Source organism: Vigna umbellata, chromosome 3 (genome assembly GCF_029865625.1).
Source record: "Vigna umbellata cultivar VRB3 chromosome 3, Vumbellata_1.0, whole genome shotgun sequence".
Lineage (NCBI taxonomy): Eukaryota > Viridiplantae > Streptophyta > Magnoliopsida > Fabales > Fabaceae > Vigna > Vigna umbellata.
In genome coordinates, this window is record NC_142167.1 from 43,964,482 (window position 1) to 43,977,916 (window position 13,435).

At 34.6% G+C, this 13,435-nt stretch overlaps 1 protein-coding gene across 2 annotated transcripts; it reads right to left on the reverse strand.

The window, feature by feature from the left end:
• Positions 1–4,628: 4,628 nt before the first annotated feature.
• Positions 4,629–13,435, reverse strand: LOC148202599 (protein LNK2-like). 2 transcript variants are annotated; one of them, XM_088110444.1, is made up of 8 exons: positions 13,135–13,435; positions 10,086–10,398; positions 9,776–9,887; positions 8,712–9,018; positions 7,113–7,832; positions 6,858–7,015; positions 5,061–5,436; positions 4,629–4,976 (listed from the first exon to the last, which is right to left on the reverse strand). In XM_088110444.1, exons 1-7 carry the CDS (start codon positions 13,156–13,158, stop codon positions 5,088–5,090), a joined length of 1,983 nt encoding a protein of 660 aa, XP_087966570.1. In that variant the 5' UTR covers positions 13,159–13,435; the 3' UTR covers positions 4,629–4,976; positions 5,061–5,087. The 2 variants fall into 2 exon arrangements, with proteins under 2 accessions (XP_087966570.1, XP_087966569.1); XM_088110443.1 differs by having other exon boundaries at positions 4,629–4,959; positions 13,135–13,433.

The following is a 13,435-nucleotide window of genomic DNA, read 5'->3' on the forward strand; positions in this document are numbered from 1 at the left end:
TTTAGATTATAAATATTGTTACGGTTAAGTGAGTTTTTCTTCCCAAATAGATATGGAAAAGTTCATGTTGAGTTATTCGAACTATTAGATGATTTAACATGTATTGGAAAGTATAATTGGGGGAGTGTTATTTATGAATATTCAATTTCTAGTTTGTGTGATGCTACATTATGCGTAAGGAAGAAACAAAATAGATCACATTGTCATGTTGTAGGTTGTCTTGCATTATAGATAAATTTGTATGTTTCTCATGAAATTGAATATGATATAATTTTGTTAGTGTTAGTTATTTTACATTTGTTGTTGTATGTAAAATAGATTTTGGCAATGAAGCATGTCTTATTTGGTCATAAGAAGTTCGGAAAAAGAAAAACATGTTTTCCTATAATTCTTCACTTGGTTGACGTTAAAATTGGTGAAGTGAAACTTGTAAAAGCTTTTCTCGATAATGAAGTGAGATAACAATTACTTCATTTTAATTACTTTTTATGGACTGTTTGTTGATTTCAATATGATGTTTGTACTTATTTTGATTTGGAAAGGTGACTACTGAGGTGTTTATATCAAATGAAGATATGTGTAATGACATTGTTAAAGAAGCCTCCGATGGACATGATAATGGTAATGTGAAGAAGAATAACTAAAAGGAATGTTTGTCTGATTTTATTATAGAAAAAGAAGCATTGGTTTATATGGTTGTTGAGCAATAGGCTTCCATTATGAAGCTTGAGAAATTGGTAGAGAAACTAAAAATGTTTGTTGCACAAAAAGAGGCAACATAAGTAAGAAGATACTTATACTCCATTTGACAAGTGAAATAAAGTCAACTTATCAAATGAAAGACTAGGTGATGATGTTGGAAGTAATTATGATGTTGGAATTGTTGATGTTTTAGTTCAAAAAGACATGGAGAAACAAACATCTGACTTGTACACGCATCTAAAGGCTCTACTTAGGAAGCGTGTCAAAAGTGTTGTTATGAGAACCCCTTGGACAACATATTGAAGAAAAAATCATAGGCCTATTGAATAGGTAATGAATTTTGTTTATCTTGTAAGATATTTTTTAGTTTGTATACCTTAAGTGTTAGAAAGGATATATACCTCAAGCGTAACTAATAAACATCTTGCTTAAATACTTCAAGTGACACAATCTTTGATGAATAGAGATGAAATCCATGGTCCATTTATCTTTATTACGCACCTTATTGAATTTATTTGGTTTCATTTGGCAAGTTGTCTCGGAAGAGGCATCAATCATCTAGCAAAATTCCCATGATGAAGATTTCATTGTTTTTGTTATTTAATTTCAATGAAATTGATTTATAAACAGCTTAGTATAAGTGGGTATCTGTCCAAAATGTCTACCTAATGTAACCATGTAACTCATAACCATAACCACTTACTTAACAGTATTAAAGTGATTAATGTAATTGTATGTTATTTGAGTAATACTTAAGGTCCAATTAGAGGAGAATATATATCATAAGCTAAATTTCAAAAATTTTACGTTCACTTGAATAGGATATAATTTATTTATTTTTGTTAATTAATTTTTTTTTAATTATCAAGGACCACATATTTGAGTTACTTGGAGTTAGGGTTGGCAAAAAATGGCCAAGCCGAGTGGGTGAGCCCGTCAACTAATGGCATACCCCCTAGTCATGGCCTAAGCACATTCAAGGAGAGCTAGAGTTATCTATGCAAGGTGAAGCAAAACTTTTTTTTGTTAGGCCATCATGGAGCACCTCTAGTAAATTAGGAGTATTTAGACCTTGTATTAAGGATCAAGTAGTGTAGAATTTCTTTTTAGGCCTTGTATTAAGGGTCATGTAGTGTAGAGTTTTTGAACAATCTTGCTTAAGTTGTAGGACAATATTTGCACCTAGCGTAAGCTAATCTTGGGTGATTAGTTTTGTAACCCTAGCTTAGTGGAGGGTGTCCCACATGAGACATGATGGCCACATGCCAAGTTCTTAGTGAAAAGTTTTCTTACAAAAGTAGTGGTCATATGTCATTTTCCTAGTGAAGAACTTTTGCTAAGGTGGTTTTCCATATGGCAAGCTTTTAGTGGAGAGTTTTCTTACAAAGGTAATGGTCATGTGTCATTTTCCTATTAGGAAACTTTTGTTAAAGTAGCTTTCCACATGGAAAGTTGTTAACGGAGAGTTATCTTACAAAAGTAGTAGTCATGTGTCAGTTTTTTAGTGGAAAACTTTTGTTAAAGAGGCTTTTCAGGAGTAGAAATTTTTTCTAAAAGTTAGAGTGCCACATGTCAAGTTTTCCTTCACCAAGATAGGATTTTTAAGGTTTGGTGCAGGATAGCATTTTAGGGGTTTGGTTTACTTTAGAGACAACTTCATCTATAAATAGAGGTTTCTCTCCCCTTATAAACCCACTTTGAGATTAGTAATTGTACCATACGGACCGGGCGATCCAGGGAGCGACGCTGATATCGACCCAACCGCCAGCGTTTCTTCAATCTTTTTTACTCCTCTGATAGCATTGACGGACAGCTTGCATAAACACCCTGCGCGCTATTCTACTCGACCATCCATCCTTCCACTCGAGTGAGTAATAACTATGTACCGTACGGACCGGGCGGTCCAGAAAGCAGCGCCGACACCCACCTAACCTGACGGGTGAACTGGGTCATTAAGACTAGGATTAAGGTAAATAGTGATTAGAGCCATTGGGCTAGAATTAGGCCGTGATTAACTTTTCACTAATCCCAAGCCTATGGCGAAAACTATAAATACAGGTCAGAGGTAAGTGGTAGATAGCTTGCATTTACTGCACATTCATTACTATTCCCTTGAATCGCCAAACGGTTCCTGTACTGACTTTGGCATCGGAGAATCTTTGACAGGTTCCCTCCGAACGGAAGAGTGAGACAACAAAGCTTGAAACGAGACCGATCGACAAAAAAACAAATTGTGAAGGAGTTTGGTGACTCAGCCCCAATAACCAAAATAGTAATAAAATGTTGTTAAAATATTAAGTCATTTTATTAGTCTTTAAAGTTAATCCAGAACATCTCATATGGTTTCTTTTACCCACCTTTTGATGGAGTTCGCCTAATATATGGAGTTGGATGTTCTGGAACCTATTTTTGAATTCGAAAGACATCCAATTAAGAAAATATAAAAAAAAAAGTTTCAAAACTACTTTTTCTTCTGGATTTCTTTTTTTATTCAAAATACTTGTTTTAGAAAGTATATTTACATTCGGAAATATTTTTCAAAATAAGTATTTTGAGAAAGGAAAATTTCGAGAACAGATGTTCTAGAAGACATTTTTTAGATCCAAAAATACTTTTCAAAACACGCGTTTCAAAAAAATATATTCCAGAATAAATGTTGTAGGTTTGAGAAGATATTTCCGAATTAGAAAATACCTTTGGAAACATGTATTCTTGAATACAAAACAAATTTTAAAATAAATGTTCCATAAAATCCAGAAATACATTCTGAAATACTTCTTATGGAAGTTTTTTCATATATCCCAAACAACTTCTCCAACCATGGTTCTCCTCCAAATTTCCCTTCTCCCTTTTGTTTGTTTTATTCCTTCTTCTTTTCAGCATCAACGTTGGCATGGAGGAGGGGGCTCGAATAGCAGAGAAAAGCAATGGAGGGAGGTGCAGGTCAGTCCACAGCGCTGAGGAAGAAAGGGGTGGAAAAGCTTAGGTTTTTTAATATATTTTTAATGAAGGGTAAAATTGAAATATTATAATTTATCGGTTGCATAAAGAAAAAAGATAGGTGCAGAAAGAAGTAGCCCTTGAACACCATTTCCAAAGCATGTTTTTAAGTGGAGATTAATTTTGTTTCTTCAGACGGTTGGATAGAATATAAATGGCCTATGACGCATGGTTTTAGAAAACGTTAAAAGTTGGAAATTAGGTAACCGTTGATCTAATAAAGTCAAAGAAGCCAATTCATGATAATCAAGTCATCACTGAGCTTTCTGCCTTTCTTACTATGGTATCCTCTTAAGTATGGAAGCCAAGGTTATACAGAAATCACGGTACTCATTCTTATTTGGATGAGATAATGAGAAAAAAATTATTTATTTAGGTAATTTAAATTTTTTAAAATAAAATAAATTATTTAGATGAAAAAATTTAAAAATGTTAAGAAAATACTTTAAATAATAAAAATAATATAATTTAAAATTCATTAAAAATAATAAAGGTATTGAAATTTCACACTTTTTTATTTCTTCTCAATACACATTTTACATATTAAAAAATTAAATTGTTAAATATTATTTAAATATTTAAATTTAACTAATATTTTAAATTTAAACTGTGAAATGCATATTTTTATAATGAAAGTTTATCTTGGAAGAGAAACTCAATTACTTTATCCAAAAAAAATATAATATAATATAATATATTTTAATGACTCTATCCAAACAGAATATTTAAAAAAAAATTATAAATAATTCAAATATAATGTATTTGAAATCTTTCGTCCAGAGTTAATCATTTATAAAAGTTTGGACAAAATTTAAGCTTGTAAAGATGTAGTTTAACCCTCAACAATTCTGTAAGAAACATACACGATCCTCATAAACAACCACAAGCTGATATTAAGACTATCTAAATATGACGTGGGGCAAATGTAACGAGAAAAATAGCAGGAACTTTAAGCTTGGTCCAAACCAGTCTGGCCAAGACTTGATTTTTTGGCATGAGTGGCATTACTTCCAGGTACATAAATATGACTTAGTCTTTGTCATGAGTGATCTTACTACTGCATAATCTGTCACAGCCATTATTAACATAAGTCAGCACTCACTCACCAAGCTCAGTAAGTTCATATGCTGAGATACATATTCTCACGGTTTTGACAGATGAAACATAAATATTATTCATAACGTGGAAATGCGAAACGGGTCTCCAAGATTCTGTGATTATAGGCTTCCTTGGTTTCCTTGATTATGATCCATACAACTGACAATAACAGAGAACTTTTTGCATAACCAGTAAATGCATATATAATCAAATAAGGAAAGCATAGCAATAACTAAGGAAATAATAAAGGAAAGAATTACCCTCCGATTTATGGGGAATCCATTTCTTCATTGAGAGGGTTCAAGCACCTGATCTCCGGCATCAACTACCTCATTGTCACAAGCATTCTCTGAAGTGTCTATGCAATGACTGTTTTTAAATGGCTCCTCTGGCAGATGCTCAAGTCCTTGTGTAGAAAATTGTTGATTACCTTTTAAGTCCTCGTTTGGCAAGCATTCCACTGGAAAGTTCTCCAGGTTAGCTTTCTGACTTTCAAATTGTATCTTCGCAGAAATAGGTGATTCCAGTTTATCAGAATGGTTCTCAGTTAACTCCAAAGGCCTGTGAAAGAGCAAATGCGCCACAGTTCGATCAATGGGATTTGTCTTCGTTTCAACATCAGTAGTCCTGCCATATCTGCGAAACGATTCATACAGGGAAAAGATGTTAAGAGTCTCAAAAGGTAAATCATGATATTCAATAACCAAAAGCCGATTGATTACCGGCGACAGTATGGTAATCTTTAATACGGTTAACCAGGAAGGACAGACACCATAATTAAAGTCATAAATATGTAATTAATTTCAAGACGTCGGTACATCTCTAATCTGTTCAATCAAAAGCAGCAATTTATTTAGTCTAGTTCTTGCTTCGACGCAAATCCTACCCAAGTTTCTCACTCTCAATTTGAACCAAATCAACCCAGCATTTCTTGCACGAGAGCACCGGGACAAAATGCTCCTTGCTTGGTCCAGTCGTCTTTCTCAAGTGTGATTCTTTCTAGGGCTATTGGTTTATCTCATTCCCATCAAATATAGGAGAAGATGTGTGCCTGTTTCCACCATCAAACCCATGCCAAGGTCTTCATAGTCATCCAAGAAATGCATATTTGGAAGTATAAGGGCAAGACAAACTGATTTGGCCTCTATCTACCTCACTCAGACTCAGTCCAGCTACAGGCGATGAACATACTACACCTTCAATACCTTTCGTGAGATAAAGTGTGGGTATGGTGGACGATTTGGTCAAGGTTGAGAGTGTGGTGATCTTTATTCTACCCAATATCATCTGTTCAAAGTTTGGTCGAAAATGGTTCAATGTTGTCATCGTTTTGACCAGCAATTCCAACCATTATACACCTGGTCAAGATGCTTACCCAGCATGACCTTAAGCACCTCTTATGCACGCTGATCAAGGTCACCATGGCCCCCAACTGCAGATTTCACACTAATAACCAACCATATCCATCTTAACATTCTTATTTTTGTTATTCCCATTTTTTTCTCACATTGTCTCTCTAAAGCTCATCACATTACCATAGACAGTAGTTGGACTTATAGTTATACGATAAAACTTCTCTTTGAGCTTGATACCTTTATCAATTTTAACCACTTAATTTGTATCATTTGTGTAACATCTTCACTAATTTTTCCATCATTTTGTAATATTAATCCCAAATACTAAAACTTAGATACCTATGGTTTACATCTTCTCCAATCCCCCAAATAGTTTTACTTGCTTCTCACTAAAATTACAATGCATATACTCTTATCTAAATTCCTATATCAAAACTTTACCATCCAGAAAAAACACAGACATTTAGGATGAACACTATGTATCATCTGTATGATATATTTGAATAATTTTTCATTGTTTCTTGATGTTACAGATACAATACACGTTATTATGATTTATGTATCAAAAAATTTGCTCATTGATTCACAATTCAAATCTCAATTTTATAATCTTGCTTATAACAATAAGTGTTTGATGGATGAATGTAAATAAACTAGTCATCATGAAATTAAAGTAGCTATGCATCTAAGTATTTTCCAAACCTGTTTTGGCTACTGCTTTCTTCTCTGGCAACAGCTAAAATTACTTCTCTGCTACTGTTGTTTGTACTGCTTGTATCACTGGCACAATTCCTTAGCAATGCACTTTGTGCCAACCGGAACAAGCTATCTCTAATGCAGAGTCTTATTTTGACATCTAACTGTAAAAAATGTTGGCCTCAGGATTGTAGATATGTCTTTGTATACAAGGTAAAAATTATACAACACAGCTTAAACCACTATAAAACTCAATTTCACCTTTGATATCACATCCTGAAGCATGTACAGAATTGTGTCTTCAACAAAATGATCATCAATTGCCGAAGATATTGTACTACAATCATCTTGCTCAGTTGGTAGATCTAGAGTTGGAAGAGTTCTTAAATCTTCAATCTCAGGATCAGCTCCATCAAAATGTTGATTATTCATTTCTATGGCACTTCTTTTATTAATTGATTTATTAGAGTTAAGAACTTGATGGCCAAATTCTTTCTGTTGTTTCTGAATAGCGAGCATTGCCTGCATTTGCTGCCGCCTCCTTAATTTTTCAATTTTTTCCTGGGGAGTCATAGTGAGAGGCTTCCCTAAGCCCACAGACTTGTTCACAGGATTCATTGCACCAAGAGATGCTTCATACCCAGAAAGGGAAGGCTGTTGCATAAGAACTCCTCTTGACTGAGCCGGTGGTTGCACTGAAATAGAAGAATATGTATTTGTAAGGCTCCCATATGCAGGGGGTGATATATATGTATTTGTGATGTCCAGGTATATTGTCTCAGGTCCTTGAAGCTGGTTTTGTTGCCCAAGAATAGAAGCGGGGGAAGACTGCATGACGGAAGACCCCAGCTGATTCTGAAATTTTCCAGATGCGGTTGATGAGGGAGACCAGCTACCATAAAACTCCTGCAATGCTTTTCCATCTTTTTTACCTTGTGATTTTTTCCGACCTTTCAACTGATTATTCTTTTGCCCAAATTCCTGAATGACAAGAATGAAAAGATCAATCGGCTGGTTGACTTTTGATAAGGAAAAAAAGGCGACTTCCAGAGGCAGCACATAGTTATGCTAAGAATGGGTAACAAACCTTTCAAAATTTTGATATACATTGACATAGACAGAAAGACAAAACGGCAGTGTAGTTCTATAAAAAGAGCACAGAAAATAAATAAATTCAAACCAGGAAACATATCCTCCATATAAAAATAATTTGTTCCAAAAAAATGTCAATGAATTTATGCCAAATTTGCAAGTAATTTGGCAATGAAGAAAAATTAACATCGTACACATAAATCTCTGATCTCATAGAGCACAAAATAGATTAGATAATAAATCCTTATGCTGCCCACACACACCTCTAAAATGTTTTGGCTGAGAGCTTGAAACTAAAAATTGGAGGTAGTACAGTTCAAGTTATCACTAAAACAAATACATTTATGAAATTCCTTGTTTGGATAATTAAATTTAGCAAAAGGATGTTGCATTGCCTGAGAAGCTGTATAGTTGATGAAGGAAAGGTTACTAATGGCTAATCTGTCTAGATAAGCTAGAGGCAATTTTTCTTTTGTCCAACGTGTGTAATTTGGGATTTAAGGATTATTAAAAACATTTAGAATTTGGGTTAAAAGTTTGGGTCTTGCTTGAGATAAGTAATTATAGCTTTCTCTTAAGTTTGGGTTGCCTCACGTCCTGAAATTTAAAGATTTAGGGTCTCTGTCTGTCCCATAAAAGACGTGTTATTTATCTTACGAGCATCAACTTAATATTGATGTCAAAATATATTTTTCATTATTAAGATTTCTTTTGGCTCTTTGTTTCCGTTTTACATCACTAGTCATTCTCCAATATGACTTGACATACCTGTTGCTCCTTTTCAGCAGGAGTAATTCTATCTCTAGAATATCCTACATTGAATGTCTTCCCCGGAGCATTTTGAATGTCATGAGATGAAGCATCGCCAATCCTCTTAAATGAAGGGGAAAATGATCGACCATTCTGTTGAACATATTCTGTTTTAATTTCCAAAGGCTCGGAGCTGTTCCTTAAAGCATTTGCTTGGTGCGGTGCTTCCAAATGTATGGGTACTGAACAGTTACTAGTGTCTTTGGAAGACCACAACTCAGCTGAATTCTCAAGACTTACATGGCCAAATATAGGGTCATCATTGCTGCAAAATCATCACTTGCGATAATATTCAGTCAGACGTATACTATTGCAAACAACAAAAGCTCAAAAAACTGTAAAGAGACGCATAAACAGATGTGATGAAGTTCAATAATATGTAGCGCTAAAGTGGAATCTTAGCACTTACGTTAATGTTATTCATCATGAGTACAATATAATTATTCCCAGGAATTGTAGAATACCTATGGACAACGTTAAAAGTTGACAGAATAAGGTCTAAGTTGTAAATTTAATAAGTGAAGAACAGGAGATTTTCATAAATTTGACATCATAATATCATCACTTTGTGATATTTAGAAATGTTAACAACACAGGCTCTCTAATAAATTCTAACACTCTTTATCCGTGGATAAATTTCATCTAGGACTTACTAATATGTGGGTTCCAGTGCCCATTTAGTGCCCCTTACTCCCAATGTACTATTGCTAGAATTCCTCCTTTCATTTTGGATATTACCTATTAACAATTATAGCTGTTACAATTATGCATACAATGGCTTCATCTAAATTTGACAGAAACAAGTTTAAGGACACTTATATTCGGAGTGATCCATGAGAAAGTCGTTGTGTAACGTAATTTGCAAAACAAGTCTTCAAAAAGAGAGTAAGAGAGAGTAATGTGAAATTTTATCCAGCATAATTACTGATCAAATTCAGAAAAAAAAATCTAACTAAAATCATATTAACAATTACCTCAAAATATATGTACGACATAAGAATAGTACAGATAATATACTTTACCTGAAAATTCGATCTAGATCATCAAAGCTTCCAATGTTATCCCAGGCTATGTTGGCAAATTCACCTTGCTTTTCTACGTCCTTTTCTAACTGCGTAGTCTCTTCTGTCACACCTATAAATACATATAATTAGAAATGATGAACTATAACAACATACTTTACTGTTTTTCATGTAATGATGGTGGAACATGAAGAGATACAACTGCACACAAACAAATACACTACTGATGGACATGCTATCTAGTCTACTCGTAATTCCAATAATAAGTAATTTTACCACCTCTTTGCTGAAATAAATTTGCTAATTTCACCTAAATTTTTCGATACTTCAGCACCCCAGGAACCCTGATCAGTTTTAGCTGCACTGGATAAAGACAAGTCAGGCCATGAGTTTGTGCCAGATTCTGACGCAGATTGACCCTCAACAATATCAAATTTGGAACTGCTTCCCAACTTTTCTTGATAAAAGTCAATTTTAGTCTCGGTCCTCTTCTGCTCAATCAGTTTACTGGGAGAAGCTTCCTGATTCCATTTTTTCTCAGAATGAAGATCTTCGCTTGCCTCTTCATAAGGCACAATATGATCATCACTCTCGCCAGCCTCACCCCATACTATGTTAGCAAGCTGAAAACAATTCATTTTAAAAAAATACAATAAATATCAATGAGGCAAAACTCAATAAGAAAAATAAAATACTTCAGATGCTGGAATCTGAGAATTTCATGGAAAACAGAAAGTAAATACTTTGGAAACACTACAAGAGCGCTTTCAGTAATTTCACATTTTGCGGATGTTATTGCTATTGCACCATGGCAGTTTATGGACGCCATGATTGACATGGACCCTCTTTTTATCCTTTAAATTTCTTTTCAAAGAATTTTCAATAGGGTTTCAAAACCTTCATCCAATCTTCTGTGTTTTCTTCTCCCACTATCTCTGTTGGGACAATTACCACTCATTTTCTCACGTGCACCACCCAACAGTGATTTTAACTCTGGCAAACCCTCTTCTTTAGTGTTTTTATCTATTCTGTTTTTTTCTCAAATCTTCTTCATTTGCCCTTCTGTTGTCTTCACAATCTCTTCTTTATCTCTTCTATATATTTCTTGTTATTACCTCTATTTTTTTGTTTCAGTTTTTGCTGCCATCTTTTTCCGGTTTTCCTTTCACCCCTACTCTATCTTTTATTGTCCTTTTTCTGTTTTTATTTACTTATTTTTTGTCTATTTTTATTCAATTGCTTACACACTTCAACCCATTATAAGTAACAACTTAATCCTATAACAGTTTTGAAGAAAAACATTTTTTTCTATTCTGTTACACCTTGATTAAAACAAACGTCTGCTTTAGACCTGCGTTGTCCTCCATTCATTTCATTTAATTACCATAATTTTCTATCTTCAATACTTCTTTCCATCGTAGCACCCAGAAATTATCTTCCTTCTCTCGAGGCAACAATTACAATGTAAATAATTAGAACTATGCCACCATGCATCAAACATTTATTTGCCCATTATAAAGTATAATTTCTGCCTTATCAAAGTAAAATTTATAGAGAATATGCAGACACAATTGGACTACGGTACTCGTGATCTTTAAAAGTAATGCTTCATAAACACAACTTGGAAAGTAAAATGAACACAGAAATCACAACAGGAACTATAACTTAAAAATATAAGTTCTTGCTACTTTTTTACCCCAATACATGTTTGTCGTCAATTCCTTTTATTTCCCTGTGCAGTACAATAAACAAATGAAGCAAATATTTAAATGCAGTCATCTGGAATTTAATGTCTAGACAATATGGGAAAACTCAAGCAACCCTGAATGCAAGATTGCAATCATCAGTGCAACCAAAGAGATTCTAACAATGTGTACGTGAGAGAATTATCATATCTAACTTTTTCAGTTTCCCCTCTCATAATTTGTGAATAGGAACCAACAATATATCATAGGAAGAAACCATATCATCTTCACATCTCCCTTGAAACAATATTATTATTGAATCCACTCCTTCCCAAGCCTCCTTGTTGTGTCAAACCACAAAAAACCATGAATCCAAGTGCAGCCACCAGCTATACCAAATATAGGTTAATTTTTCCTACCTTTCTAGGAGAAAGGTAGTACAAATTACAAATCATGACAACCTTCCACCTCCATTACTCCTCCTTAAGCTCAAACTTCATTTCAAGGTGTCTGGCAGTTCTGTTGGGGAAAAGAATCGGAGGGGAGGGATTTTGATAATGATTTGTTCCTTGGTTCGATTTTAGGAGGGGAGAGAAGATAATGGAGGGAGCAGAATTCCTACTATCTAATCTTTGATTCCTTCCAATATCAGGGGTACTAAGAAGGGAGGGGGAAATTTAAAGCATTTCTGTGCTGACTAAACTATCCCCACTTATGTTTTGAAATTTAAAATTTCAAAAAGAAAATTATTCTTTAGCAACCCTCCCCTCCCCTCCCTTTGTGAACCAAACAAGAACAAAGGTATTTCCAGTCCCCTCCTCTACATTTAACCAAACAAAAGTGTCTAATCAAAATCCCTCCCCTCCCTTCTTCTCTTCCCTCGTCTCCATTAACATCCTTCCCCTCCTTTGAACCAAACAGTAACATTAAGGTCCAGAACAATTATGATAAGATCTCTCAGAATTCAACCAGAATGCAGCCACAAGTTCCCTCTGCAGTCCACTCAATTTTTTCCAAAACACTGCTTACTGGATCGAGTCCACAGTCCACTCCTCATCCCTTCACCAAATTTCAGACCATCAACCGATTTCCACCACATGGCATAAACTATCACAATCCACTTCTCCTAAATTCCGTATTGAAATACTTTGATATCAAGCCTCAAATCAAAGCAAGGACAAACGAAGCACTAACACGTTTCTCAACATCTGACATAGCCTTTTAAAACCTAGTAACCAAATCCATATTCAAGAAGCTTACACTTCTAAAATGGGATTAAACAAATCAAGAAGGCAACAAAGTCTTTCCTCCTTCCTTCTTGCTCACATTTGAACGTCGAACACAAAAACACAACCAATTACACCAACCGTTGGTCAAAGTTCCAACAATATTCAATTTCCAAGAAATATTACTTTATTGCAAGCATTTCACCCCAAAAGGGTAAAGAAAAGGCAACAACAAAATACAACATCCTCACCTTAATCCCAATTTCTTATAATCATTCCAGACTAAAATCTCAAACCACCAAAATGCACCTCAATTTATTTTAAAAAATAAAAAAGGTTGTACACAACAATAACCTAAGCCCGTTTAGTAAAAAATTATTAAAAACAAACATTTAATAGGATCTAATAATAGTAATGATAACAAAAAGTTGAGGAAAAGAATTTGAACCTCTTCGTCGTTCCAATCAAACATTTCTTACATGCGAGACACAGAAATTGTACAAGCGAAACACGTAATCGAACGCCACAGAATGAATTACTCTACTCATAGCCGAGAAAAAACAAACTCAGAAGACTTTCACAGAGAGAGAAGCAGCAGAACAACAAGAAGGACGCGACCATGAAACGAAACGACGTCGTTGCGGACGATTCGATCGTGCTTCACATGACGCGCGGCGCAAAGATAGGTTGAAAGAGAGAAATTAGAGAGAACAGTTTCAAGACTTCAGAGAAAGTGTGTTTTGAGTGAA